The sequence below is a fragment of the Phocoena sinus genome, chromosome 1 (genome assembly GCF_008692025.1).
Source record: "Phocoena sinus isolate mPhoSin1 chromosome 1, mPhoSin1.pri, whole genome shotgun sequence".
Classification (NCBI taxonomy): domain Eukaryota; kingdom Metazoa; phylum Chordata; class Mammalia; order Artiodactyla; family Phocoenidae; genus Phocoena; species Phocoena sinus.
The window spans coordinates 128,007,045-128,034,671 of record NC_045763.1 but is presented as its reverse complement, the minus strand read 5'-3'; the positions used below and the strand labels follow the sequence as shown (position 1 = coordinate 128,034,671).

General features: G+C 38.1%; 1 protein-coding gene across 2 annotated transcripts; it reads right to left on the bottom strand.

Annotated features, from left to right (window-relative positions):
* Nucleotides 1–803: 803 nt before the first annotated feature.
* Nucleotides 804–26,622, bottom strand: FMO3 (flavin containing dimethylaniline monoxygenase 3). 2 transcript variants are annotated; one of them, XM_032642302.1, is made up of 9 exons: nucleotides 26,491–26,622; nucleotides 12,793–12,981; nucleotides 11,616–11,778; nucleotides 11,223–11,365; nucleotides 10,243–10,442; nucleotides 5,620–5,975; nucleotides 3,344–3,416; nucleotides 2,266–2,643; nucleotides 804–1,039 (listed from the first exon to the last, which is right to left on the bottom strand). In XM_032642302.1, the coding sequence occupies exons 1-8, from the start codon at nucleotides 26,620–26,622 to the stop codon at nucleotides 2,301–2,303; spliced, it is 1,599 nt and encodes a 532-aa protein (XP_032498193.1). In that variant the 3' UTR covers nucleotides 804–1,039; nucleotides 2,266–2,300. The 2 variants fall into 2 exon arrangements, with proteins under 2 accessions (XP_032498193.1, XP_032498200.1); XM_032642309.1 differs by lacking the exons at nucleotides 804–1,039; nucleotides 12,793–12,981 and having other exon boundaries at nucleotides 2,301–2,643.
* Nucleotides 26,623–27,627: the final 1,005 nt, after the last annotated feature.

Sequence of the window (27,627 nt, the reverse complement as noted above, 5' to 3'; positions counted from 1 at the left end):
AGAAGATCCAAGAGTCCTTCAAAGTGAATACTCCTGCCTCCAATCATTTCTGCTGAAGGAAAAGGAAAAAGGAAGAAGGAAGGGGAAGAGGGAAGATGAAGAAGTTAGAGAAAGAAAAAAAGAAGTAAGAATAGTAACAGAGAAGAAAGAAGAGGAAGATAAAGAGGAAGAAGACACGAAGGAAAAGAGGAAGTGAAGAAGATTGGTAGGTAAATACACTGAAGACTGACTTTGGTCTCAGTATTTGGCTAAAAACTGCTACTTGGCTTCAGAAGCTGGAAACCTCTGAATGGCTGAATTGCCGAAATCCATTTCAAGGTCCTTCCTCCCGTTGCGGAAAGTGGGTATGGCCAATAATCCTGTGATCCTGCAGGTCAGCTTCATATCTAATCAGCATAGCTATGACAGCTGTACAAAAAAAATTTTATTTGCTTTTATTTTTAATATCTGACTATGCACTTTTAAGAACTGGTAAGAATTTCTAGATGAAACTGGGAGTGAAAAAAATCTTTTGTGCTTCAAATGTTCAAATTGTGTGTCAGTAGAAATACACACACATACACACACACATATTTAGTCTTATCAGAGTAACTTGTGGAATTGAATGATTGAGAATTATTGTTATGTACCAAAGTAATTAAGCCATTGATAATAGTTCAGTTTAGTATGGGAATAGATAGATGTTAATAGGACTATTAAGAGAGTATGTTGGCTACAATAGTTTAGGAAAACTATTAATGAGCCAATTAATGTTTACAAAAACTTAAAGAATCATATGGGAAAGAATAAAAGAAACTATCATACCAATTTTAATCTTCAATTTATTTTGCATACTAGCATTCATAACATGAAACAAAATAAATTTTATGTGCTGTATTTAATTTGTTTACTCGATTCCATGTGGGCCACAGGGTTTCAAGAAAAGTTCTGTTTCACTTGGGAATATTTGGGAATACTTCACATCTGTGAGAAGACCTTAAAAGCAGAATATTATCTTGCTGCCTTAAACAATTAGGAGAAGGGAGCGATTTAAAGTTGTCTACAACAACATCCATAACAAATCTTAGCTCCAAAGATTAAAATATCAAGAGAATTTAAAAAAAAAAGAAAAGAAAAGAGAAAAATGTGATCTCCTCCTTCTCTTGTTGCTCTAATGGCTTCAGTTAGAAATTTTGTAAGTATTTCATAAGGAATATGGATTCCAGGATTTTGTAAGGAGTATTTCGTCTAAAGAAGCATAATAGAGAAAGAAATAATGAATAAGAAAGATAAAATGGTATTTCCCCCCAAATTTGTGACTGTCCCTTTATAACCAAGTATAGCACACAAGATTTTTTTTTTTTTTAAATAAAGTCTGTTTGGAAAAAAAAAAGAAATGAAGGTGTAGTAAGAAATATGGAGTTTAACAACATGCAGAGCCCTCTGGTGGCTGGTGATGCTGACAGATTATTTTATCTGCTCCATAATGTCAAACTTGAAAATCTTTAGCTATCAAAATTTAACTGTAACATGTAATAATACTTCAAAAAATAAAATTTTAGATGTATTCTGGTACCCCATTCTATAAGGGTATATAATTTTATATGATCTGTATCAGGTTTTATTAGGCTTGGGTCATAGCTTTGGCTAAATATTTAATTTTTTAAAAGACTGTCCATTCAGTTAAAAGGTATATTTGGTGCTCTACTCATTATTATTGTTATTGTTGTCATTATTTTGCTGCTGCATGTTGGAAAGTTGGTTCCTTATTGAGAATCTAAATAAAATGAGTTACTTCTTGCTAACTTTCATTATAAATGGGGTCTCCATGCTATGTTTCTTGGCCAGGGGACAGGAGGAATCGCCTGGAGGACAGAAATAGAATATAATAGCCAAATTCTCCCCTTGATCCTGCAAAACGTTTGTAGAAGTAGGCTGGGACTATCATATTGCAGCTACTTTGCTTAATCTGTTCTTTGTTTAGATTTGAAATACATATTTCAAACATTGTTTAAGGAGAAAAGGAATCATGTCAAATGTTTCAGGAGATGATTTAGGTTAGAGATAAAGAGGATATATCTAATTATGAAATGTTATGGAATTACAAAATGTTAGTGGAACCTGAAGAGAACTGATTAATGTTCTTTAGATCATGACATGATTCTTACAGGGGCTTATTTAAAGGCCTAGAAATAGTACTGTCTTACTGACTAACGCCTGCTAAATAGGAAAGTAGGAGGTGTGCAATTCCTAATTTTTAAATAGCAAAGTTTCTTCCCAGGTAGCGTTAGTAACTTTCAGAATCCTAGATGGAATGATGATTAGAACAACACAAGGAAAGCAGCAATTGACAGAACAGAAATAAGAACGGGCCCGAACCAACTGCAAAATAAGCAAGGCTTCAGAGGAGTCCCAACAATTCTTGTCGTCGTGGGTTTCAATGTCCGGTCCCACTGGGTCAGGATGGCATTTCTGGCTCCTGGCCACTTCCCCGGGCCCACCAGCCTAAACTGATACGAGCTGCAAGGGCCAAAGTAAACCTCCAAGGCCAACTTTGGATCTGTGAGAAACAGCCATGGGATGTTGGGCTTTGCCCCAATGAAGGAGGCAAGTTCATCCATATAAACGATATAATCCGTCTGTATGGTATTGCTTTTGCCAAACCTAGGGGCGGGAGAGGAAACAAGACTGTGGTCATCCACGCTTTGTATAGGAACAAGAACAGGGAAAATGCCTCACACCTTTTTATCCATGGGAATCAGCATCTATCCTTTGTGTTGGAAAGGGGACTATCGCTCATTTTCCTGTACTTCGTAGTTGTTACTAAAGGACTTTCATACTGATCTCATTTGGACATTCCACAGCACGGCAAGGAAGCTGAGAAAGGCATTTTTATTCACATTTACAAGTAGGTAAATTGTCTCTTGCTCAAGTGAGGTTATTACTTCATGGCCACTGAGCTAATTAGTGACAGAGGTAGGACTGGAGCCCGGTTCTTCTGACTAGTTCTCATTTTATTAGAGCCATCTGTTGGAAGGCATCCTTTACATCTTAGAGGATTTATGGGCTAGAAAATTGAAGTCCACATCCACATGTTCCCAAACTCCTCTAACTTCTAGTCTTTCTGGGTTTCCTTTCTATGACATATTGCAGGAGCTGTGGAGGGTTAAAGCAGGATTTAGTGGGGTATCAGGTGCAAAATAGATCCTGGATGTAAATATTTGTTGAATGGCTGAATTTAGCTCATAGCTGTCAATGTAATGACCTCACTCAGGGCCATTTAAAACTAAAACAGTCCCAAGTATTCACAAATTCTGCTTTTTCTATGAAAATTCTACATCCCCTTTACAATAGCTGCTCTTACCATTTGAGCTTTTCCCCCATTTTTTCATCAATGTCATTCATCATGTCCTTGACAGAAGGCAAAGTGCAAGTTCCTATAAAAAGGGAAAGACATGATAGTAGTTAAATAAGTCTGGCACAGGACCAGCTTGCGATGTTTCCTTTTTAATAGTGAGTTATGAATCACATTAGTATTTCCAAATTTTTTGTCACTGTCTAGCAAAATAAAATTTTGAGACAAACATACAGGTCATTCCCAGTCTTCTCAGTGATGATACTCGTCACAATAATTAAAAGCCATTACCCAAATAATCTTTTATCTTTGTATCTTTGCACTTAAACCAGTTATCGGATTTAAAAAATCAATTTCAAAATATTAGATTATATATGCTAATCTCTCAGCTTTATTTTTAAGTATGTTATCTAATAAATTATAGCCCAAGGTAAATAGGCATCTCTTTTTTAAGATTTAAGAAAAAAAATCTTCATAGGAAGTTATCTTGCTTTGCCAGGAAAGGGAATTTCCAGCAGATAAGATAGAGAATTTAGTGAAGCCGCAGGGTTCTCTCTGAAAAGCCAATAGCTCCTGAATGAGACTGAGGATATGTACTGTCCATAAGTCACCAAGGATATAGGGAAGTCCCAGGAGACCAAATCTGAGTTGGGGCTGCCCCAAGATTTCAGGCTCTTTCTGGCATCAATTTACAGAATTCTCTGAAATCTAGACCCAAACTTTTGTACCCAGATGCTTCAAATTAGTGTGGTTTCTTTGGCAATTCTGGGATCACCTGGAACCAGAATTCCCAGCCTAGCTCTGATTGCTCAAGACCTACAATGACTTGCCTAACTCCCTATTCCTGAAATCCTTATAGACAGGGTCATGTGAACAGTCTGTAGACATGGCCTTGTTTCAAACCTTGGAACTCATTCTGTCCTTGGGCAGGAGGAGAGATGGAGAAGAGGCTATATTCTATAGCCCACCAGCTATTGCCATTGGGCTGCTTGTAGCTGACCCCTCTGTCCTGGTACCCTGGTTCCCCCAAATTGGATTGTTTGCCTTATCTTCCATTTCTCCCAAGACTGAGTCTTTGCCTTGTGCATCAGTTCTCTGTTGATCGGGTATCTGCCTTTTCTCCTTTCTTCAGAGCCCAGGTTACAACTCTTGTCCACACAGAGAGTAAGTGTCCCACATTTTAATGCCAGTCTCTTTGAACCTGGACCCTGAGCCTAGCTCCTTCTAAGTAGAATTTCATGCCCTCGCCTTCCTGGCTGCTGCCTCACTGGAGTAACTGCAACACATCTCTGCTTGGGGACTGGGGAGTGAAGGAGATTCAGAGAGATCACTGATATAAAGGACTGTAATGATGTGGATAGTAGCCTGGTGGTGGGCGATGATGCAGGCTATGTAGTTGCAGGTTCCAACCACCAGTATAAAAGAACATTTAAACCCCAGCAAGTCAGGTAGGACTGGAAGCCTTAGATGTGGCTTCAAAGGAAGCAGACCAGCTAAGATTCCTTATCCATAATTTTCATACTTTAAGACCAACTAGACTTTGCACACTAAACTTTGACATCTCTATTTGTTCTTTAACAATGGCCCTGTTTGGTCTTATTATCTGAATTGGCCCACGACTGCATTTAAAGCTAGTGTGAATCTGATCCCAGTGCCTAGGGCTGGATGATGCTGTCTGCCTTCTTTGCTTGGCCCCAATCATGTTTGTTGTTTCCTTTTTCTTTTTAAAATACAGGGATTTAGTATTCCTTAGAGACTGACTGTCTACCACACCAAGTGCTTTCTGCTTCTAATGATCCGTGGCAGGGAAGAAAATAGAGCAGGAAATCCACTTCCTCTCTAGCAATGATAATTTTTTTTCATGACTGTGGATGTTTAAAGTTGGCTGGATATTGGCTTTGAAACATCTTTTATTAACCTTTCAAGAAATGTCATTCTATTGAGTTTTGAAATCTTAATTTTATAAAGTTGTCATGCATTTAAGATGAGAGTCTCTGGTGTTCTCAAGTTTAATGAAAGGTCTTGGGTAATTAACAGTTCTAAGGAGTTATTAATCACAAACTACTCCTTGAATAATACCTTGTACTATTGTTTATGACAATCCAATGTAATATATTTTTAATTGTTTATAAAATATAATACTAAAAAATGTAGAATTATAGATTCTGGAAACTGGATGGGACCTAGGATTTGTCCCTTGTTATTAGGATTATTGTTTTCACAGACTCAAAGCCATTCTCATTGGCTTCCATCTTTCCCGTCAATGAGCTTCTTTGTCTACTTACCCTTTATTACTCGTACTGCCCAGCGAGACTGCAGGTCAGTTGTGGGGATGACAGCTCCAAGGGACTGGACAAGGCCAATCACTGCCATGGTTGGCTTCTCCAGTGAAGGTGGGAAGATGCCTTTAAATAAGGTGACCTCGTTGTCTCTGCTCTTAATGATGGAGTCATCAAGGAAGGGGTAGGCGTAACTATAGCCTGTTGCAAAGATGACACAGTCAATGGCCTCAAACACTGTCCCATCCTCAAAAATGGCTGAAGTCTCTGTAAACTCCTTCACATTTGGCTTAACGGTCACAGTGCCACATAGAATGCGAGCCGGGAGCTCATCATTGAACACGGGCTCTTTCCTCAGGGTGCTGTATGGAAAACAGAGATGACCATTAGAACAGTAACATTTCCTGTTTCTTTTATTGGTCCATAATAATTAATTAATGATTGTTAATAGTTAATTAGTAAGGAAGGAGAAAACGACTCAAGATTTTTTAATGTGCCATGGAGTGTCACCAATATGGTTGAAGAACAAAACTGATGTAAGGCAACATTGTGGAGTAAGAGAAATTGTTTTTTTGCTGATCCCTTCTCTATTTCCTGTGATCTTTCTCTTCTCTTCCACAGAGCTCTCTCTAAATCCCAGAATAAGCACCCAGGCCCTTCCGCCTGTTAAAACCTATATCAGGAAAAACTCTTAAAGTCAGAGTACCTGGGTCTTTAAATTTTTTTCTTTGCTACTTATCAACTGTGAACCTTGATCAAATTAAGTTTTCTTAATTTCTCTTGCCTCATCTTTCTCATCTGGAGTGGCAATAAAGTTATACCTACCACAGGTCATTGGGAGACCTAAGTAATATAAAGAATTTGGCATAGTTTGTAGCACATACATAGTGCTCGAAATGTTAGACATTATTCTTAACATAGCATACTCCAAAGTGGTCATCGTGATGTAAAGAAGATCAAATAGGTGGAAGGAAGCTAAAGGTGGGAAGACTGCAGTCAGGTTCTATCATAAAATGTGAAGTGTGAGCCCCGTGCAGACAAGGCACAAGTCAGGTGAGGGAGGGAGCATCTAGGAATTTAAATAAGGCCAGGAGCAGGAAGAGGCCACTGGAAATCTGGAAAGAGAGAACTTCTGATTACTTTTTATTCAGTAACATCTCTAGTGAGTGCACATAAATCTGAAGTTAGGGGTGAACTGAATAGTGTTGAAGGAAAAGACTTTGTTCTTATAGGACGGTGAGAGCTGTGAGAGAGCCATAGGTAGACTCCACTGGGGAGGAAACTGAGCCAGACAATGAGATTGGTTGGAATGCTGATTGGAAAAAGGCTGGATTCAACTGCTCGAATTACCTGTCATTTATCCTAAACGCGATGCCGTGTTGAAACTTCTTTTGTCAAGGCCACCAGGATCTTCAAGCTGCCAGATCCCATGGTCTACTCTTACTCCTCACTTTACTCAACTTATTAGCAGCATTTGACACACTTGATGGTGTCCTCCTCCATGAAATACTGTCTTCATTTTGCTTTCAGGTCATCACTCACTCTTGATTCCTTTCTACCTACCTCGCTATTCTTTCTCCGTGTCTCCTGCTGAATTCTTCTCCTCTTCCTGACCTCTAAACGATGATGTGCCCCAGGACTCAGCCCTCATACCTTTTGTCTTCTCCATCTCCATTCATTCTTCAAGAGACGTCATCTAGTTTTCATTTAAGTACTATCTATATTCTGACCAGTCCACATTTTTGTTGTTGTTGTTTCAGTTCACATTTTAAACTTATGGTTTGAATGTCTCTTCTGTCTTGTGTATCCCACTGCGTTTCCACATTTTTCTGTGCGAATGTCGAATAGACATTCCAACTTTGATACGTTTAAAACTAAATTTCCGCTCCTCCCATGGTTTTCCACGTCTCAATAGATGTCACCTCCATCCTTGCCCTCTTGCTCAGATCAAAAGTCTGGAAGACATCCTTGACCCTTTTTTTGCTTTCACATCTGTTATTCAATCTAACAGAAAATGCTGTTTGGGTTTACCTTCAAACTGTATCCAAAATCTGACCACTTCTGAGCACTGACGATCCTAGTTCAAGCCACCTAACCCCTCTCATCTGGATGTTTGACAATAACCTCTTTTTTTAAATATATATTTTTTATACAGCAGGTTCTTATTAGTTATCTGTTTTATACATGTTAGTGTATACATGTCAATCCCAATCTCCCAATTCATTCCACCACCACCACCACCACCCCTGCTTCCATACATTTGTTCTCTACATCTGTGTCTCTATTTCTGCCTTGCAAACCGGTTCATCTGTACCATTTTTCTAGATTCCACATATATGCGTTCATATACGATATTTGTTTTTCTCTTTTCTGACTTTCACTCTGTATGACAGCCTCTAGGTCCATCCACGTCTCTACAAATGACCCAGTTTCCTTCCTTTTTATGGCTGAGTAATATTCCATTGTATATATGTACCACATCTTCTTTATCCATTTGCCTGTCGATGGGCATTTAGGTTGCTTCTATCACCTGGCTATTGTAAATAGTGCTGCAACGAACATTGGGATGCATGTGTCTTCTTGAATTATGGTTTTCTCTGGGTATATGCCCAGGTAGTGGGATTGCTGTGTCATATGGTAATTCTATTTTTAGTTTTTTAAGGAACCTCCATACTGTTCTCCATAGTGGTTGTATCAATTTACATTCCCACCAACAGTGTAAAAGGATTCCCTTTTCTCCACACCCTCTCCAGCATTTGTTGTTTGTAGATTTTCTGGTGATGCCCATTCTAACTGGTGTGAGGTGATACCTCATTGCAGTTTTGATTTGCATTTCTCTAATAATTAGTGATGTTGAGCAGCTTTTCATGTGTCTCTTGGCCATCTGTATGTCTTCTTTGGAGAAACGACTATTTAGGTCTTCTGCCTATTTTTTGATTGGGTTGTTTGCTTTTTTAATACTGAGCTGCATGAACTGTTTATATATTTTGGAGATTAATCCTTTGTCCATTGATTCATTTGCAAATATTTTCTCACATTCTGAAGGTTGTCTTTTCATCTTGTTTATAGTTTCCTTTGCTGTGCAAAAGGTTTTAATTTTCATTAGGTCCCATTTGTTTATTTTTGTTTTTATTTCCATTTCTTTAGGAGGTGGGTCAAAAAAGATCTTGTGATTTATATCAGAGAATGTAAACTCTTAGAGGAAAACATAGGAATAACACTCTTTGACAATAGCCTCTTACCCAGTGTTTCCACTTCCTTCCTTGACCCACCCATCTATAATGAGTGATGACCATAAAAGCCAAAGTGTATACCCCAATAAAGATGTTTAAAAAAAAAAAAAAAAAAGCCAAAGTGATCTCTTCAAATTAACTTAGATCTTGTCTTCAGTTTACTCAGATGCCTGCAATTGCTTCCCACTGCAATTGCAGAGTAAAGGCCAGACTCCTTACAGTGGCCTATAGGACCCAACATCAACTGGCTATTTTGACGTCTCTGGTTTCATTTCCTGCTACTCTCCTGAGCCCTCTTCTCCGGGAAGAGAAGCTCATTGTAGTTTGTTGAACATACCAGTCATACCCCTGAAGAGGTGATGTCCTAGCTGTTCCCATTGTCCAGAATACTGTTCTCCAGATATCCTCATGGCTCATTTTCTCATCTCTTTCAGGAATTTGCTTAAAAGTTTTCTCAGTGAGACCTCCCCTACGGAGTGTTTAAAACTGTCCTGATGGCACTCCGTGTTACCCTTGCTTGCTCTGTTTTTCCTCCCTGATACATGTCATCGTATGATTTTCTGCTATTTATTGTCTGTTTCCCACTACTAGAATGTGGGACAGGGATTTTATGAGTTTGTTCACTGCTATATCCACAGGATTTAACACAGGTCCTGGCACGTAATAAATGCTTAATAAATATTTGTTGAATTAATGAATTAACTTTGATGTAAACAGCTTATAACTTGGGTTTTTCACCCACGTCAAAGTAATTTCTTATCATGTGACTGGCTTGGGGGGATGTTATAGGAGAGAGTGAGGAGGAGACTGAAGATGTAAACATTGTGGCCATAGTTCAGTGCGAGGGCTCCATTAAGGGGCAGGTGTTGAGAGCAAAGCACAGGGAAAGTTCTGCTTTGCTTAACTTTGTCATTAAGAAAGAGGCGGTAGAGCAAGGTGGCTAAGAGTGAGGGACTCTAGAGTCAGCAAATCTGGACATGGCTTTAACTTCCTGGCTGTGTGGCTTTGGTAAAGTTAACTACATTGAACCACAGTTTTCTCATCTGTGAAATGAAGATTATAACAGAGCCATCCTCATAGTTGTTGTGAGAATAAAGGGAGCTAATGCGTGTCCGAGACTCTGACATGTATTAAGGGCTTAAAACATGTTGACTACTATTATCATAACTCTAGGGACTAATTCCTGAGGTATTGATATTATATAACTTCGCAGCTGTGCAAATCTGGTAAGGAGGATTGTAAATAGGAAAATACCCCTAACTTTTGCAATTCTTTATCCTCTGAAAAGTGAGAGGTGATTACTTCACTTTGATTTGTTTGGGGGTTACAACACACATTAGGGTTGTTGACACTGAAATAAAAATTAGCAGGCATATCATGTTTAACTCTACTTTACCCATTTAAAGGCATCAAGCCATAGTTCTCATGCTTGAATCTTGCATTCATTTGCTTGACGTACCACCAGTCAGAGATGACTGTTGGTAAGTTGTTGTTGAGGAAGGTTTCAAATCGAGTGATAAACATCATGTCCCATGGATAGCCACCATGCCAGACCCGGCTCATCACCCAGGAGCCACTTCTGGAGCTGACGATGACCTTAAAAAACACCATTTCAACCATTAAAGTGGTGACCATTTGTACTGGATATTGTGATATATCCCCCAGATCTGCCTTTAGGAATGGAGTTATTATAACAGCTTCTGGGAGTGTTGCCAGAAGGCAACCCTCAGCTGTCAGCCCTCTTTGGCAGTTAGTTTGGTAACTTATACTCTTTTTGGATTCCCTGCATTCAGTGACTGGTTAATGGAAGGATATAAAGGCCCAGCCTCTCACTTCAACTAGAGACAATTCTAAAGGACTATCCTAGCTTCAGAGTAAGTAAAGGAAAACTTCTTTCCCTTCCCTCAGAGGTATTCATCCAGAGAGCTCTCCCAAATAAACTCCCTGCATTATAATCTACATCTTAGGGTCAACACTCTGTTATACTCCTCCAGGCAAATTTTCATATCTTAATCAAATCTTCTCTGGTGTTGATGACCAATAACTGAATTGTAGTCATATTTCTTCTAGTGCTTATCTGATGATCCCAAAATGATCCCATTAGTTTCGGAGGAATTTACTGGACACATGACACATGTTAGACACTAAATGTCCCAAAGAAGAAGATTGTTGAATGGCAACATCACTCCTTGCTGATGTTCTGCCTTTGCCATACAAGCTATTTAAAATTTCACAAGTTACCAGGGAAGTTGAGCTATATGAAACACTGCTTAGTCTTCCGATCAAGCACCCTGCTCTTCTCCCGTTTCGTTATCATACCTTTCAAATGGTGTGTCTGTCCCTTTAAAGAACTCCCTTAGTATCTGGGAGGCGTACCTGTTCAGCTGTGTGGCTGAGTTCTGAGGCGATATCACAGCCCGAATTCCCCAGGCCAATCACCAGGACTCGCTTCCCCTTGAATATTCCTGGTTCTTTATAGTCCCAGCTGTGGAAGCATTTGCCTTTAAAAAGTTGTAGACCTGAGTGAAAAGTGGGAAACATATGAATCATTTGATTTTCATTTAAAAAACTGCTGTAACAGATCTTGTGGGTGAATATAGTTGCAGTAATCTGGAATTTTAGCACACCAGGTATGTTAGATACAGTGGAAGCATATTTTAATTTAATGTGTACTTTTATAATTTGTACTTTTATATATGTAAGAAAGACATTATCAAGGTTATTCATTCATGTCAGATTTGTAGATGGCACCCTAAATTTTGGCCTTACCTTGAAAGGACTCTTTTGGTAGGTTGGGGTACACATGATGTCCAGAACAAATCATTACAGCATCAAAGACAGCTGATTCTTTTTTACCATCCTTTTCAGTGATAACGTCCCATTGGCCAGTGACTGAGAAATCAGGACGTTTATTTACACTGGATACAAGTGTCTAAGAGAAACACAGAAAGATAGCCTTCTTTTTTTCTATGCTAACAGGTAGGTTTGGCACCAACTTGATCAAATAGGATGAAAAAAATCTTTAATAGTGTCTTAGAAAAAATACTTAATTCATTATGAAGGTACATATTACAAATTCAAAATTCCTTCAGAATAATTCAAAACATTAGATGGTCTGTATGTTTTTTTATCCCCACATGGTTCCTTGTGTATGACCAGTATTTTCTGCAGTAGAAGAGTGATTCCTTTCGGAGCTATGACAGTGAATTGAATCATAGTTTACAAGAGGCCTGTAGCACATGCAGTAAATAATCTGGTGGCCAATAATTTTTGTAGTAACAACATTTCCTAACGTATTTCATTAGCCGTTTTATTTTTAACATTATTGTCTTAAAATGAAAGATGTCTGTATTCACAGCATAAGTTCTTCTCAAATTTTAGTGTGTGTAAGGATTACCTGAAAAACCTTAGGAATCAGGATCGTGCCTGCAGCCCGGGGAGGGAGCTGTGAAGGAGGAAAGGTTCCCACACCTTGGGAAGGCTCCTCACCAGTGGAGAAATTAGACTGGATGGAGGGGGAGTTTCAGAGCCTAAAAGGAGAAAGCAGCCCCAGCCCCAGCCCCAGCTTATTTTCTAATATAAGCATTTAAGCTTAGAATTTTCATGAAAGTTTTGCTCTCTCTGCTTCCCACAAATACCGATATGTAGAATTTAAATTATCGTTCAGCTCTAAATATTTTAAAACTTCCATTGCATTTTCTTTTTTGACCCATAAATTGTTTAGGAAAAAAGAGTTCATAAGTTAATGGAATGTGGTCAAGTTTTGTAAATTTCCTACATATTCTTGAGAAGAATGTGTATTCTCTAAATCTAGGGTCAGAGAAGCCACGTTGTTAAAAACGTTGACAAATAAGAAAGAGACACTGAAAGAACTAATGGGAATCTACTAATAAAAAGAAAATTCCTCACAGCAGTGCCCCGAATTAATTTCTTGATAACATCTTACCTTAAGTTGAATGTATCTCAGGAGGTTCTTTTCTTTGGCAAACGCAGTGATGTATTCCTGGAGCTTACTGTTATGCATAAAGTTGGGAAAGTCATCAGGAAAAGGGAAGTCCGGAAAACATGTCATCTCTTTGGAAGAGTTGGTAAAGACTGACCGATAAATGCTGGCCCTGCCTTCCTCGGCATGGTCCTGTGAAAGTATGGTTTTAAATGGAAGAGAGTTTGTGAATGAGTATACTTATCACAGTCAGGGCCAGTTCCAAATAATTAGCACTCATTTTCAGTCGGCCTTTACCCACAAGTAAGTGAAATAAGATGAGGCATAAATTAACTTCACTTAAACAATTTGATGATAATCAAAGGAACTTAGAATGTGGAAAAATACATCTTTCTTAACATCTTTGCTTTTCTAAGGGAAACAAATTCTGAATTTCATCATGTCCTTTATTTTATTTATTTATTTATTTATTTTAAACATCTTTATTGGGGTATAATTGCTTTACAATGGTGTGTTAGTTTCTGCTTTATAACAAAGTGAATCAGCTATACATATACATATGTTCCCATATGTCTTCCCTCTTGCGGCTCCCTCCCTCCCACTCTCCCCATCCCACCCCTCCAGGCTGTCCCAAAGCCCCGAGCTAATATCCCTGTGCCTTGCGGCTGGTTCCCCCAGCTATCTACCTTACTACGTTTGTTAGCGTGTATATGTCCATGACTCTCTCTCGCCCTGTCAAAACTCACCCTTCCCCCTCCCCATATCCTCAAGTCCGTTCTCCAGTAGGTCTGCGTCTTTATTCCTGTCTTACTCCTAGGTTCTTCATGACATTTTTTTCCCTTAAATTCCATATATATGTGTTAGCATACGGTATTTGTCTTTTTCTTTCTGACTTACTTCACTCTGTATGACAGACTCTAGGTCTACCCATCTCATTACAAATAACTCAATTTCATTTCTTTTTAAGGCTGAGTAATATTCCATTGTGTATATGTGCCACATCTTCTTTATCCATTCGTCCGATGATGGGCGCTTAGGTTCTTTCCATCTCCGGGCTATTGTAAATAGAGCTGCAATGAACATTTTGGTACATGACTCTTTTTGAATTTTGGTTTTCTCAGGGTATATGCCCAGTAGTGGGATTGCTGGGTCATATGGTAATTCTATTTGTAGTTTTTAAGGAACCTCCATATTGTTCTCCATAGTGGCTGAACCAATTCACATTCCCACCAGCAGTGCAAGAGTGTCCCCTTTTCTCCACACCCTCTCCAGCATTTATTGTTTCTAGATTTTTTGATGATGGCCATTCTGACTGGTGTGAGATGATATCTCATTGTAGTTTTGATTTGCATTTCTCTAATGATTAATGATGTTGAGCATTCTTTCATGTGTTTGTTGGCATTCTGTGTATCTTCTTTGGAGAAATGTCTGTTTAGGTCTTCTGCCCATTTTTGGATGGGGTTGTTTGTTTCTTTGTTATTGAGCTGCTTGTCAATTTTGGAGATTAATCCTTTGTCAGTTGTTTCATTTGCAAATGTTTTCTCCCATTCTGAGGGTTGTCTTTTGGTCTCGATTATGGTTTCCTTTGCTGTGCAAAAGCTTTGAAGTTTCATTAGGTCCCATTTGTTTATTTTTGTTTTTATTTCCATTACTCTAGGAGGTGGGTCTGAAAGGATCTTGCTGTGATTTATGTCATAGAGTGTTCTGCCTATGTTTTCCTCTAAGAGTTTGATAGTTTCTGGCCTTACATTTAGGTCTTTAATCCATTTTGAGCTTATTTTTGTGTATGGTGTTAGGGAGTGATCTAATCTCATACTTTTACATGTACCTGTCCAGTTTTCCCAGCACCATTTATTGAAGAGGCTGTCCTTTCTCCACTGTACATTCCTGCCTCCTTTATCAAAGATAAGGTGTCCATATGTGCGTGGGTTTATCTCTGGGCTTTCTATCCTGTTCCACTGATCTATCTTTCTGTTTTTGTGCCAGTACCATACTGTCTTGATTACTGTTGCTTTGTAGTATAGTCTGAAGTCAGGGAGCCTGATTCCTCCAGCTCCTTTTTTCGTTCTCAAGATTGCTTTGGCTATTCGGGGTCTTTTGTGTTTCCATACAAATTGTGAAATTTTTTGTTCTAGTTCTGTGAAAAATGCCAGTGGTAGTTTGATAGGGATTGCATTGAATCTGTAGATTGCTTAGGGTAGTAGAGTCATTTTCACAATGTTGATTCTTCCCATCCAAGAACATGGTATATCTCTCCATCTATTTGTATCATCTTTAATTTCTTTCATCAGTGTCTTATAATTTTCTGCATACAGGTCTTTTGTATCCTTAGGTAGGTTTATTCCTAGATATTTTATTCTTTTTGTTGCAATGGTAAATGGGAGTGTTTTCTTGATTTCACTTTCAGATTTTTCATCATTAGTATATAGGAATGCCAGAGATTTCTGTGCATTAATTTTGTATCCTGCTACTTTACCAAATTCATTGATTAGCTCTAGTAGTTTTCTGGTAGCATCTTTAAGATTCTCTATGTATAGTATCATGTCATCTGCAAACAGTGACAGCTTTACTTCTTCTTTTCCGATTTGGATTCCTTTTATTTCCTTTTCTTCTCTGATTGCTGTGGCTAAAACTTCCAAAACTATGTTGAATAAAAGTGGTGAGAGTGGGCAACCTTGTCTTGTTCCTGATCTTAGTGGAAATGCTTTCAGTTTTTCACCATTGAGGATGATGTTTGCTGTGGGCTTGTCATATATGGCCTTTATTATGTTGAGGAAAGTTCCCTCTATGCCTACTTTCTGGAGGGTTTTTATCATAAATGGGTGTTGAATTTTGTCGAAAGCTTTCTCTGCATCTATTGAGATGATCATATGGTTTTTCTCCTTCAATTTGTTAATATGGTTTATCACATTGATAGATTTGCGTATATTGAAGAATCCTTGCATTCCTGGAGTAAACCCCACTTGATCATGGTGTATGATCCTTTTAATGTGCTGTTGGATTCTGTTTGCTAGTATTTTGTTGAGGATTTTTGCATCTATGTTCATCAGTGATATTGGCCTGTAGTTTTCTTTCTTTGTGACATTCTTGTCTGGTTTTGGTATCAAGGTGATGGTGGCCTCGTAGAAGGAATTTGGGAGTGTTCCTCCCTCTGCTATATTTTGGAAGAGTTCGAGAAGGATAGGTGTTAGCTCTTCTCTAAACGTTTGATAGAATTCACCTGTGAAGCCATCTGGTCCTGGACTTTTGTTTGTTGGAAGATTTTTAATCACAGTTTCAATTTCAGTGCTTGTGATTGGTCTGTTCATATTTTCTATTTCTTCTGATTCAGTCTTGGCAGGTTGTGCATTTCTAAGAATTTGTCCATTTCTTCCAGATTGTCCATTTTATTGGCATAGAGTTGCTTGTAGTAATCTCTCATGATTTTTTTTATTTCTGCAGTGTCAGTTGTTACTTCTCCTTTCTCATTTCTAATTCTATTGATTTGAGTCTTCTCCCTTTTTTTCTTGATGAGTCTGGCTAGTGGTTTATCTATTTTGTTTATGTTCTCAAAGAACCAGCTTTTAGTTTTATTGATCTTTGCTATCGTTTCCTTCATTTCTTTTTCATTTATTTCTCATATGATTTTTATGATTTCTTTCCTTCTGCTAGCTTTGGGGCTTTTTTGTTCTTCTTTCTCTAATTGCTTGAGGTGCAAGGTTAGGTTGTTTATTCGAGATGTTTCCTGCTTCTTAAGGTGGGCTTGTATTGCTATAAACTTCCCCCTTAGAACTGCTTTTGCTGCATCCCATAGGTTTTGGGTCGTTGTGTCTCCATTGTCATTTGTTTCTAGGTATTTTTTTATTTCCTCTTTGATTTCTTCAGTGATCTCTTCATTATTAAGTAGTGTATTGTTTAGCCTCCATGTGTTTGTATATTTTACAGATCTTTTCCTGTAATTGATATCTAGTCTCATGGCATTGTGGTCAGAAAAGATACTTGTTACAATTTCAATTTTCTTAAATTTACCAAGGCTTCATTTGTGACCCAAGATATGATCTATCCTGGAGAATGTTCCATGAGCACTTGAGAAAAATGTGTATTCTGTTGTTTTTGGATGGAGTGTCCTATAAATATCAATTAAGTCCATCTTGTTTAATGTATCATTTAAAGCTTGTGTTTCCTTATTTATTTTCATTTTGGATGATCTGTCCATGGGTGAAAGTGGGGTGTTAAAGTCCCCTACTATGAATGTGTTACTGTCGATCTCCCCTTTTATGGCTGTTAGTATTTGCCTTATGTATTGAGGTGCTCCTATGTTGGGTGCATAAATATTTACAATTGTTATATCTTCTTCTTGGATCGATCCCTTGATCATTATGTAGTGTCCTTCTTTATCCCTTTTAATAGTCCTTATTTTAAAGTCTATTTTGTCCGATATGAGAATTGCTACTCCAGCTTTCTTTTGGTTTCCATTTGTATGGAATATCTTTTTCCATCCCCTTACTTTCAGTCTGTATGTGTCTCTAGGTCTGAGGTGGGTCTCTTGTAGACAGCATATATAAGGGTCTTGTTTTTGTATCCATTCAGCCAATCTGTGTCTTTTGGTGGGAGCATTTAGTTCATTTACATTTAAGGTAATTATCGATATGTATGTTCCTATTCCCATTTTCTATATTGTTTTGGGTTCGTTATTATAGGTCGTTTCCTTCTCTTGCATTTCTTATCTAGAGAAGTTCCTTTAGCATTTGTTGTAAAGCTGGTTTGGTGGTGCTGAACTCTCTCAGCTGTTGCTTGTCTGTAAAGGTTTTAATTTCTCCATCAAATCTGAATGAGATCCTTGCTGGGTAGAGTAGTCTTGCTTGCAGGTTTTTCTCCTTCATCACTTTCAGTATGTCCTGCCACTCCCTTCTGGCTTGTAGGGTTTCCATCATGTCCTTTAAAGAACATGTAACTGGAATAATTTTATTCCTTTTAGCCATTAAATACAGTGATAGATATTTTCTAGAATTCACCCATGCATGATTTCAGTGTGTCAACACATAAGCATGGACAAACAAAATGTGATATATACATACAATGGAGTATTATTCAGCCTTAAAAAGAAAGGAAATTCTGACATATGCTGTGATAGGCATTGACTTTGAGGACATATGCTAAATGAAATAAGCCAGTCACAAAAAGATAAATACTGTATAATTCCACTTAGCTGAGGTACCCTGAGTGATCACATTTATAGAGACTGAGAGAGCAGTGGTTGCCTGGGACCAGGGAGAGGAGGGAATCGAGAGTTATTGTTTAATTTCTGTATTATTTTACTTTGGGAAGATTAAAAATGTTCTGGAGAGGGATGGTGGTGTGCTTGCACAGTAACGTGAATTAACTTAATGCCACAGAACTGTATGCACTTTAAAACGGTTAAACAGCAGATCTCTATTGTGGTTTATTTACCACAATGAAAAAAATTTCCTTTAGCATGTCATGAGGTAGTTCTGGTGGATTAGATCATGATATTTTCTTATGTACCTAGGGCAGAGAGAAGTTTGGTTATGTTTAGAACAGTGTTTTTCCAATGTTTTTGCCCATACCCTATAGTTAGTAATATATTTTATATTGCAACCCAGTGCATGCACACACACAAACACACACACAGTGGGGACAAAAGTTTTATGAAATAAATCATTTTCAACAAGTTGAGTTGCACACATACTTTCTATACATTCCATTTAAACATGCAGATTGATTCATTAATTTATATCATAGCACACTAATGAGTCATAATCTCCAGTTTGAAAAACATTGGTTTAAAGGAACTGGGTAAGGAGAAAGGGGAATAGAGGCAGAAAAAGGGGTAATGGTGGATTACTTAAGTCCTAAGCTTTATCCTGGAATTCTGAAATTAACATTGAGGGGAACACTGAGGGAAGAGGGGCTTTTGTTTTCACATTTGAAATTCTGGTAAGATATCAGAATACATATCAAAGCCTCCCCCTGAACCAGCCTGGGTAGGGGGAGGTTGACGCAGGAAAGTCAAGTAGCAATGATTAGGAAGAGGTAGAACTTTAGTTTAGTTTAGTTCTCTTGAACCTATTCAGTTTGAACAAAACATAGGAGTTCCTGCTTGCTCCCAACAGGGATGCAGAAATTATCTGAGAATCTTAGTACGTAGTTTACCAGAGAGTTGCCATGGAGGAAGCTAAGTGACATTTTAGGAGAGATGCAGAGTGGACCACTTGAGTCAGGGACTCAGTGAGAAAGCTGGACCTGGCAAGTGAGGTCTATTCAGCAAGGAGATTCAGTGGCTCCTGATTAAGTTAAGAGAGGACAGTCTCCAGGTTCATCAACTGCTGTCTTATCCTCTTGAAGGATGAGTGTGAATGGTAACCAAATAGAATAGAAACATCAGGAGACCAGAGTGGCCAGAGGACAGTCCCAAGACCTGTGTTTGAATCTGGGAAACTTTGGCTTCCCTTTACCCCAAGGTCATTTAAGTTCTCCTTCTCCATAAGCCCAGATACAATTTTGGAAAGAGCTGAGGGGCAAGGAGGGGACCTGAAAGACTGAGCATTGATCCAAAAGAGGCCTAGAGATTAAGCTGTGCCAACTGGGGGTACTCCTTGTGTCTTAGAATGCTTCTATGCTTCTCTCTATGTAATTCTGGACATTTGTCTGTTGTCCTGTTTATGCTAGACATAAACGAGTGACCTGAACACTTAGTAGTCTAGTGTTACTTACTGGTGAAACATTGCAACATATCAAGAACTCATAGGAGAAAATGGGAGAGGATCTCCCAGGACAGAGTGAGAGTTTCAGGGTTCGCTGACATGCTTCATGACTTTCCCTCAACTTATAGCATGAGGCATTTGGTAGACAGAATTTTAAGAGTGACCCTTAGTGCTCCTCAGCCTTGTACAGCCATTTGCCCTCTGAGTCTAGGTGAAACCTGTAAATATCATATCACTCAAAGTATGAGGAGGATTCAGCTTGTTGTTCGTGGCATTGAAGATGGAGGGTGCCATATGCCAAGGGATACTAGCAGCCTTTAGGAGCTGAGAGGAATCCCAACTTACAGCCAGCAAGGTAACAAAGACCTTAATCTTACCACAGCAAGGAACTGAATTCAGTCACCACCCTGTATGAACTTGGGTGCAGATTCTTCCCTTGTGCCTCCAGATAAGGGCCCTGCCCGGCTAGCAGCTTATTTTTGACCTCGTGAAACCCTAAGCAAAGAACCTAGCTGAACTATGCTGTACTTCTGATCTGTACACCTGAGAGTAATAAATAAGTGTTGTTCTGAGCTGCTAAAGTTTGCGGTAATTTGCTACGCAGAAATAGAAAACTAATACAAGGCCAAAGGTAAGGTTTTGGAGCAAGCCAAAGTCGGGGAAAATTATGTAATGTAACAACAAGGGAGGAGTTTCATATAATAAAAATGATGCAAACCTTTGAGACAGGTTTGAGGTGCTTTTGCAACTTTGGTTGCTTCAGGATAATATTCAGTAAATCCCCCTAGCAATGCTGAGCTGATTGGTCTTCAGTTTTTCTTGGATTCCGAAAAGGCCATGATTAATGAGAGAGGAGTTGCAGCATCAACTAACCACATCATTTGTGACTTGCTTAAAAAAGAAAAAAAAAAACACAAAAATATGTCATGAACATCTTACTGTTCCTATTTGGTATTATAGTATATCTCAGAGCCCATGTTTATAGACTGATTCTTTTAAGTTGATGATATAAGAAGTTCATAAGAGAGTGACTATAGAGTCATAAATTGCATTTTCAAATATAAATTTTTTGTGGGGCAAGTGTTCAACAAAGAACCAAACCTTGGTTATTTATGGAAGTAGCTTTATTTATTTATTTTTGATTACTAAAGTAATCCAGACTTCTGATTAAACATGAAAGATTATGTAGATGCATTTAACTCTTTTCCCACTAAAATTACTGTAAAGATACCAGAGGTATGAACCCACAAGGAAAAAAAAGAAAAAAAAGTAAAAGCAAACAGGAAATAGCAACAATATTTTGAAAGTACAACATAGATGCATGAGTGATAACTGACTTAACAGACCAAAGAAAGGTGAAAGCTAAGACTAGATCTAATCAACTGGGAATCTGGATCAAATAATGATACTCTAAGACATTCAAAGTCTACAATCTTTTACTTCACATATATAATTTTTCAGAAAACTACTGAGGATGTACTCTCATATAGTCTACTAAAATGAGAGAATAAAAACAATATTAGAAAGATAAGGTTTCCAGAAAATAGGGTTACCCAGGGTAAAGCAGTGTAGCTAGCCTAGGGAAAAGAAGGAAGACAATCTGAAAGAGTATCTTTAAGAGATAGTTGAGAGAAGAATTAAGCTGGTGAAACACCTTGTGTGTTTAAACATGTTGAGAGAATTCTGTGGGATGGCCTGGGGTTTGAATTAGAGATAGCATTTATAAAATTAAACCAACAAAGGACACAAGGCAGTTATTAGCTCCAATGAAAACAAAAAGTTATTTAAGAAAGAAAATATAGCAATGAACAGTATTTACATGGTTATAATAATATAAACATGAAGGTTTACTTAAACAAAAAGAACGGTATAACTATATGAACAAGAGAAGATAGAAAATCTTGTAAATGGGTGTGCCTTTTGTTTGAAATATTCTAAGGGATTGTTGTTTGTACATAGCACCAATCAAAAAAAATTCTATAAATACAGAGGAAGTTACAAGAAATGGGTCAAAAATGAATATGGTGAAACAGAGAATTCAAATTTAGCCTAAAAGAGGCCAGGTATTAGAGTAAGAGGAGACACAGTGTTGCCTGATTTTCTGTTTTTCAAAAGAAGATATATCCCTAGATTTTTATGTGAAATATCGTGATTTTAAAATAATGGATCAAAAAATTTAAAAAATGTATAGATCAAATAAAACAGAACAGCTTTAGTATAAAAAGAGCCAGTTTGCTAACTCTAAAACATGTATAAACTATTGATTTTTGTCTGGTAATTCCAACCTCATTGTATTATCCTATTTTTTGCAACCATTTTCTAATTGATGTCCTTCATGGTATAAAATCAGATAGACAGTAACTGATAATTTTTCCTCCTTTCCAGTTTCTCGTTTTTATTATCAATTGCTTGTCTTATTGAATTGTCTCAAACTTCTAAAAGAACATTAATCAATAGATCTTTAAGAGAGAACTTAAAAATTTCCTGGAGGCAGTATTTTCCATCATTTTGGTATAAATTTCTGTTTTATTGTATTGGCAACAGAGAATTTCATTTTATTTATACATTTTTTCAAAAATTTTGAGGCTTTTTGGTTGAATCAGTTTCAGAAAAGTTCCATGGGCACTTGAAAATAAGGCATATTTCATCTTTTTATAGTGTTGTATATCAACTAGTGACAGACCAAAGTACAAGATGCAGTAGTTGTTAAGCTACTATTTGACCAAAACTATGATCCTTAAAAATAAAATAACAAAGTAAACATTAGTCTAATTCTTCAGATTGCACTTTCAAATTTAAAGAGCCAATTAAAAAACCCCAAAATAGGGGCTTCCCAGGTGGCACAGTGGTTAAGAATCTGCCTGCTAATGCAGGGGACACGGGTTTGAGCCCTGGTCCGGGAAGATCCCATGTGCCGTGGAGCAAATAAGCCCATGCACCACAACTACTGAGCCTGCGTGCCACAACTACTGAAACCCATGTGCCTAAATCCCGTGCTCCACAACAAGAGAAGCCACCGCAATGAGAAGCCCGTGCACTGCGACGAAGACCCAATGCTGCCAAAAATAATAAATAAAGTTTAAAAATTTAAAAAAATACCCAAAAGGGGCTCCAAAGAAAAACATTTCTTTCCTTAAAAAAATTAACATTGTTTTCTATCTGAAATGATTTTCCCTCTGATGAAAGATCAAACTGTAGATCTCTGTGTAGAGTTGCCAGTTCATAATGAAAAGCACTGAGCACTAGAAATTTAGAATTAGGGCTCATATAACTCAAAGTTTTCAGGCCCATAGAATATAAATTTTTAGTATAATACTAGAATATTCCAATCACATCAAAAGCCAATGTGGCTGTGGCCTTGTTCTTGACAAGTAACTCAGTGGTAGATTAATTGCCAAGTTTGCATCAGAAAGCAATGTGATCTTGAAATATGGCGTGAGTTTTCTGCTGCTCCCTTGGGTTGTTGACTCTGCTAGTGTGCATTTGGGATGCAGAGGTGGAGGGATTCATAGCTTTGGGTGAGTTTAGGAAGCTCGATAGTGATTATAATTAACACAAGGAGAGACTAAATATTAAAGATCAAATAGATACGTAGGCTAGAAAAAAATCAGGGGAAGTGAATAATGGGTTGTATGACCAGAAAAAAACAGACTTTATTCATGACACTTCAGGCCAAAATCCAGTTTACTCACATATTGTTTGGGGGACTCCTGAGAAAGAAAAACCTTTCCCCTAGACCTGCATCCTAGTCACAACGTACTTTTATTTTCTCAGCGATCAGAGCAGGTGAGGGAAATACATCATCTTGCCTTTAGATTGGGGTTAGAAGAAAGAACTGGAAGGGCTATAGGAAAGTGCTATAGGAAACAGCTACAAAAGTTTGAATTATCTGCACTTTACCCTTTTTACACATAGCTAATATTTGGATCTCTCTGAAAGAAAAAAAAGTTGAGAGAATGTAAAGTGCTGTCTTTAGAAACTAAAGATAATGAAAATACAAAATTTAACCAGATTTTATAATATAATCCCATGATGTGAATTCTAGGTATACTGCTACAGACTCCAGAGGTATTTGAGAAACACGGCAAGTCACAATATCATTTGCAATCTTTAAGTCCTCTCACAGAGGTGAAATAGTTTGGAAACTCCGAATAACCAAGTATATTAGTTTCTATTAGCTTCGTGAGGCTATTGTAATAAATTACCACAAACTTGACAGCTTGAAACAACAGGAATTTATTCCCTCATGATCCCAGAGACCAGGAGTTGGAAACCAGTATCACTGGGCCTAAATCAAAGTGCTGGCAGGACCATGTTCATTCCAGAGGCTCTAGGGGAGAATCATTGTCTCTTCCAGCTTCTGGTGGATGCCAGCGTTCCTCGGCTCTTTTAGCATCTTGAGGCCACCTGTATTCCTTGGCTAATGTCCCCTTTCTCCATCTTCAAGGTCACAACATAGCATCTTCAAATCTCTCTTTCTGATGAGGTTGCATTTTCTTTTCTATCTTTGTGTGTCAAATCTCTCTCTGCCTCTCTATTTTAGGGGTTTATGTTATGGCATCTTGAGCCCACCCAGATGATCCAGGATAATCTCATCATCTCAAAATTCTTAATTTAGTCATGTCTGTAAATATCCTTTGTCTTTATTAGGAACATTTACAGGTGCTAGAATCAGGACCTGATATCTTTGAGGGTGCCGTTGTTTGAAAAGCCTACCACAGTCCACTGTCAGGCCCCTAAGGATTCACATTTATCCCACATGCCAAATACATTCACTTCAGCCCAACATCCCCACAGTTTCAATCCACTGCAGCATCAAATCAAGTCCCAAATCTCACTTATATATCATCAGCTTAAAAGTCCTAAATCTCATCATCTAAATCAGGTATGAATGAGATTGAGTATGATTCATGCTGGGATAAAATTCTCCATTTCTGGACCTACCAAACAAGGAAACATGTTGGCTTCCTCTAAAATACAGTGATGGGACAGGCACAGGGTACCAGTTACAAATGTTCCCATTCCAAAAGGAAGAAAATGGAAGGAAAAAAGGAGTCACCAGTCCCAAGCAATTTTGGAATCCAGCAGGGCAAGTTTCATTAGGTTTCAAGACCTGGTAATAAGCATTTGTGTCTCAAGGCTTCAGCTTCTGTGTTTGAGGTTGCAGCCTCTGGGGTAAATTTTCTTTTTCTTGAAGAGTAGCACATATTTGCAGCTGCGTAGTTTTATCACTCTATGATGCTAGGTTCAAATTTTTAAAGTCTTCCTTGAATAACAAGAGAGGCAGCTGCTCTCAAAAGCTATATCAGCAGTGTCTTTCTTCAGCAATGCTTTGCAAAGTAAGTTTTTATTTATTTATTTATATTTATTTATTTTTGGCTGTGTTGGGTCTTCGTTGCTGCGCATGGGCTTTCTCTACTTGCAGCAAGTGGGAGCTACTCTTTGCTTTGGTGCGCAGGCTTCTCATTGCAGTGGCTTCTCTTGTTGCAGAGCATGGGCTCTAGACGCACAGACTTCAGTAGTTGTGGCACATGGGCTCAGTAGTTGTGGCTCGCAGGCTCTAGAGCGCAGGCTCAGTAGTTGTGGCACATGGGCTTTGTTGTTCTGCGGCATGTGGGATCTTCCCGGACCAGGGCTGGAACCTGTGTCCCCTGCGTTGGCAGGTAGATTCTTAACCACTGAGCCATCAGGGAAGTCCGCAAAGTAAGTTTGAATATGAGGATTTGGTTAAGATCACTGTGTAGAAGACTTGCCTGCTCAATAAGCCACTTGTTGAAATGTCACCCAGTAGTTTAAAAAGAGGTTAAGAATTCAGGCTGGAGAGACAAGTCAGATTGAATTGGGGTCTTGTCTTTACCATTTACCAGCCATTTATCATTTTTTCTTTTCTTTTTAAGCTTCAGATTCATTTGTAAAAGGGAAAAACTCATACCTAGCTTATAGGATTATTATAAAGACTGAATTAAATGGGAAAGGTGTTTGGCATATAGAAAGTGCTCAATAAAATAGCCCTAAGATTCATCAGTGTGCTAATCTGAAGATGTCAGCACATTCCAGTGACACGCTGGGCTCCACAGTGTTATAAAAGATACTGCATGGTTTGAAGAGTTCTTTACAGCCTAGAAAATATCTACATTAATAAGAATAATTCTCATATCTTTATAATATTTAAAGAGCTGTCACAAACACTGTCTCCTTAAATACAACCTTTTATTAAGTTATAAAGTTTAATACTAATTTTGCATTTGAGAAGGAAATGGTGGCTTAAAAAGGGTTAATGATCTTCCTGTGTTTGCATATGTGTTAATGGTTTATCAGAAGAAGAAGAAGAAAACAGGAGTAGGCTTAGCCAGATAGCATTCCTAAGGTTGGAGACACTGAGGGAGTTGGGGGCACAAGGCAGCCCGCACACCCGATGATATGCTTGTCAGACAACGCAGGAAGTGATTTAACGTCAGCTTACAAGCATGTCTGCTGACGGAGTCCTTAATATAAATGCATAGAAGTAAAAAGTCATTGAAGAACTTCAAATCAGTGTGTCCTATTCTTGGTTCCTCTCGTAGCTATCTCATGAATTATGCGTTTTTGGCAAGACCAAAGTCAGCACCTGAAATCTTAAAATCTGTGGTCTGAATCACTAAGAGGATGTTCCAGAACCCCAACAAAAGAATGGAAAGAGCCGTTGCTTTTTAAATGAATAACTCATGTAATTCCATTACATAAACCTAACCAATATTTGACCATGTATTTTATCCCCAAGTGGCTCACTTATTAATGATTTATTGGAGTTGAGCTCTGTACACAGAGACTAACCAGCCCACTACCTCATTTACTTTTGAAGTAAGTAAGGGACTTACTTTCCAACCTGCTTCTGATGTTGTGTTTCATAGAGTGAGTGTAACTGCCACGACAGCTTGTTTGGAAGGCTGTGTTCAAGCAGTGTGCTCTCACACTTCCCATTTCACTCCCCAGTCTATTGCAGTGGCGTCCCACTCACCGAGAATTTCCACAGGCCCCCGATGTCTTCGCCCTTCTCAAAGCAGGTGGGCTCCAGCCCCTCTTCCAGGCAGCTCCTGATGGAGGCCAAGCCACTGATGCCAGCTCCAATGATGGCCACTTTCTTCACCATGGTTGCCTGTGCAAAGGCCCAGGGAACATTTCCAGCAACAGTATTGCTGAAGACTCATTTTTGGATTTTTTTTTTGGTATCACTTTTTGACTTAATAAGCAACTTTGTTTTTGCACCAAGAAAAGCAATATTAAAAGAAAATAGATCAGAACTTTTTTTTAGTTATTAACTATACTTTGCATTTCTCTTTAATTTCTAAAGAGAATATTTTTTCCTCCCAAAAGAAACACTTTGTTTTCAGTCAACTCTCCAAAATTAAGAGGCTGGTGATCAGGCAAAATATTTGTCTTCTTTGCCTTTGGCCTTTTGTCAGTTACTCTGTACTAGAGACAGTAAATGGGAGAAAGAGGAGATTCACCACTAAAACACATATACACACACTTATACCCACAAACATTTATGTATGTATGAAGGAAGAAAAAAATATATATGTGTATGTATATAAATGCCTATACATACACACATATAAATACACATTTATTTCTTCTTCTACTTTAACATAAGCCTTGAGGAATAAGGTCTGGCTATATCTGTGTTTTGGTATGCCAGGAAGTCACCCTCTTTTCTCCCCTAATAATATTCTTCACCTTCTCAATTAAAAAGAAAAGTCAAGTCTCTTTATCTAAAAACAACTTCTTCCCTCTAGCTGCTACCCTCAACCTCCATTCTCTTCTAAAAACAATTATGTTTACTAATCTTTTCCTATTCCTGACAATATCTTTAGACCTATTACTTTTCTGTTTTTTTCTTTCTAGACAAAATCACATAGATATGCAGAGAAGTAGATTTGGATGACAAAAGTCATAATCCTTAATTCTCAGAAAATAAAAAATATCTACTTGAATTATACGTCATTCTCATTTTGGCCATATTTGGTATAAACATAGCATGCGCCTTCTCCATTTACCAGTCCCACTCTCCTCCCTCTCACAGTCATTAAGTATCATCCTTTTTTTCTTTTTCTACCTTTTCTTTATCTTCTGTTCTTCTGAAGGTTTAAGTCTT

Bases quoted from the DNA above. Each gene is read 5' to 3' on its own strand.
- FMO3 (XM_032642302.1), bottom strand. From the start codon at position 26,622: ATGGTGAAGAAAGTGGCCATCATTGGAGCTGGCATCAGTGGCTTGGCC. The intron at 11,366-11,615 runs GTAAGGCCAAAA...CTTTTCACTCAG, and splicing joins ACCAAAAGAGTCCTTTCAAG to GTCTACAACTTTTTAAAGGC. The intron at 3,417-5,619 runs GTAAGTAGACAA...CCCTTTTTATAG, and splicing joins GGCAGTACGAGTAATAAAGG to GAACTTGCACTTTGCCTTCT.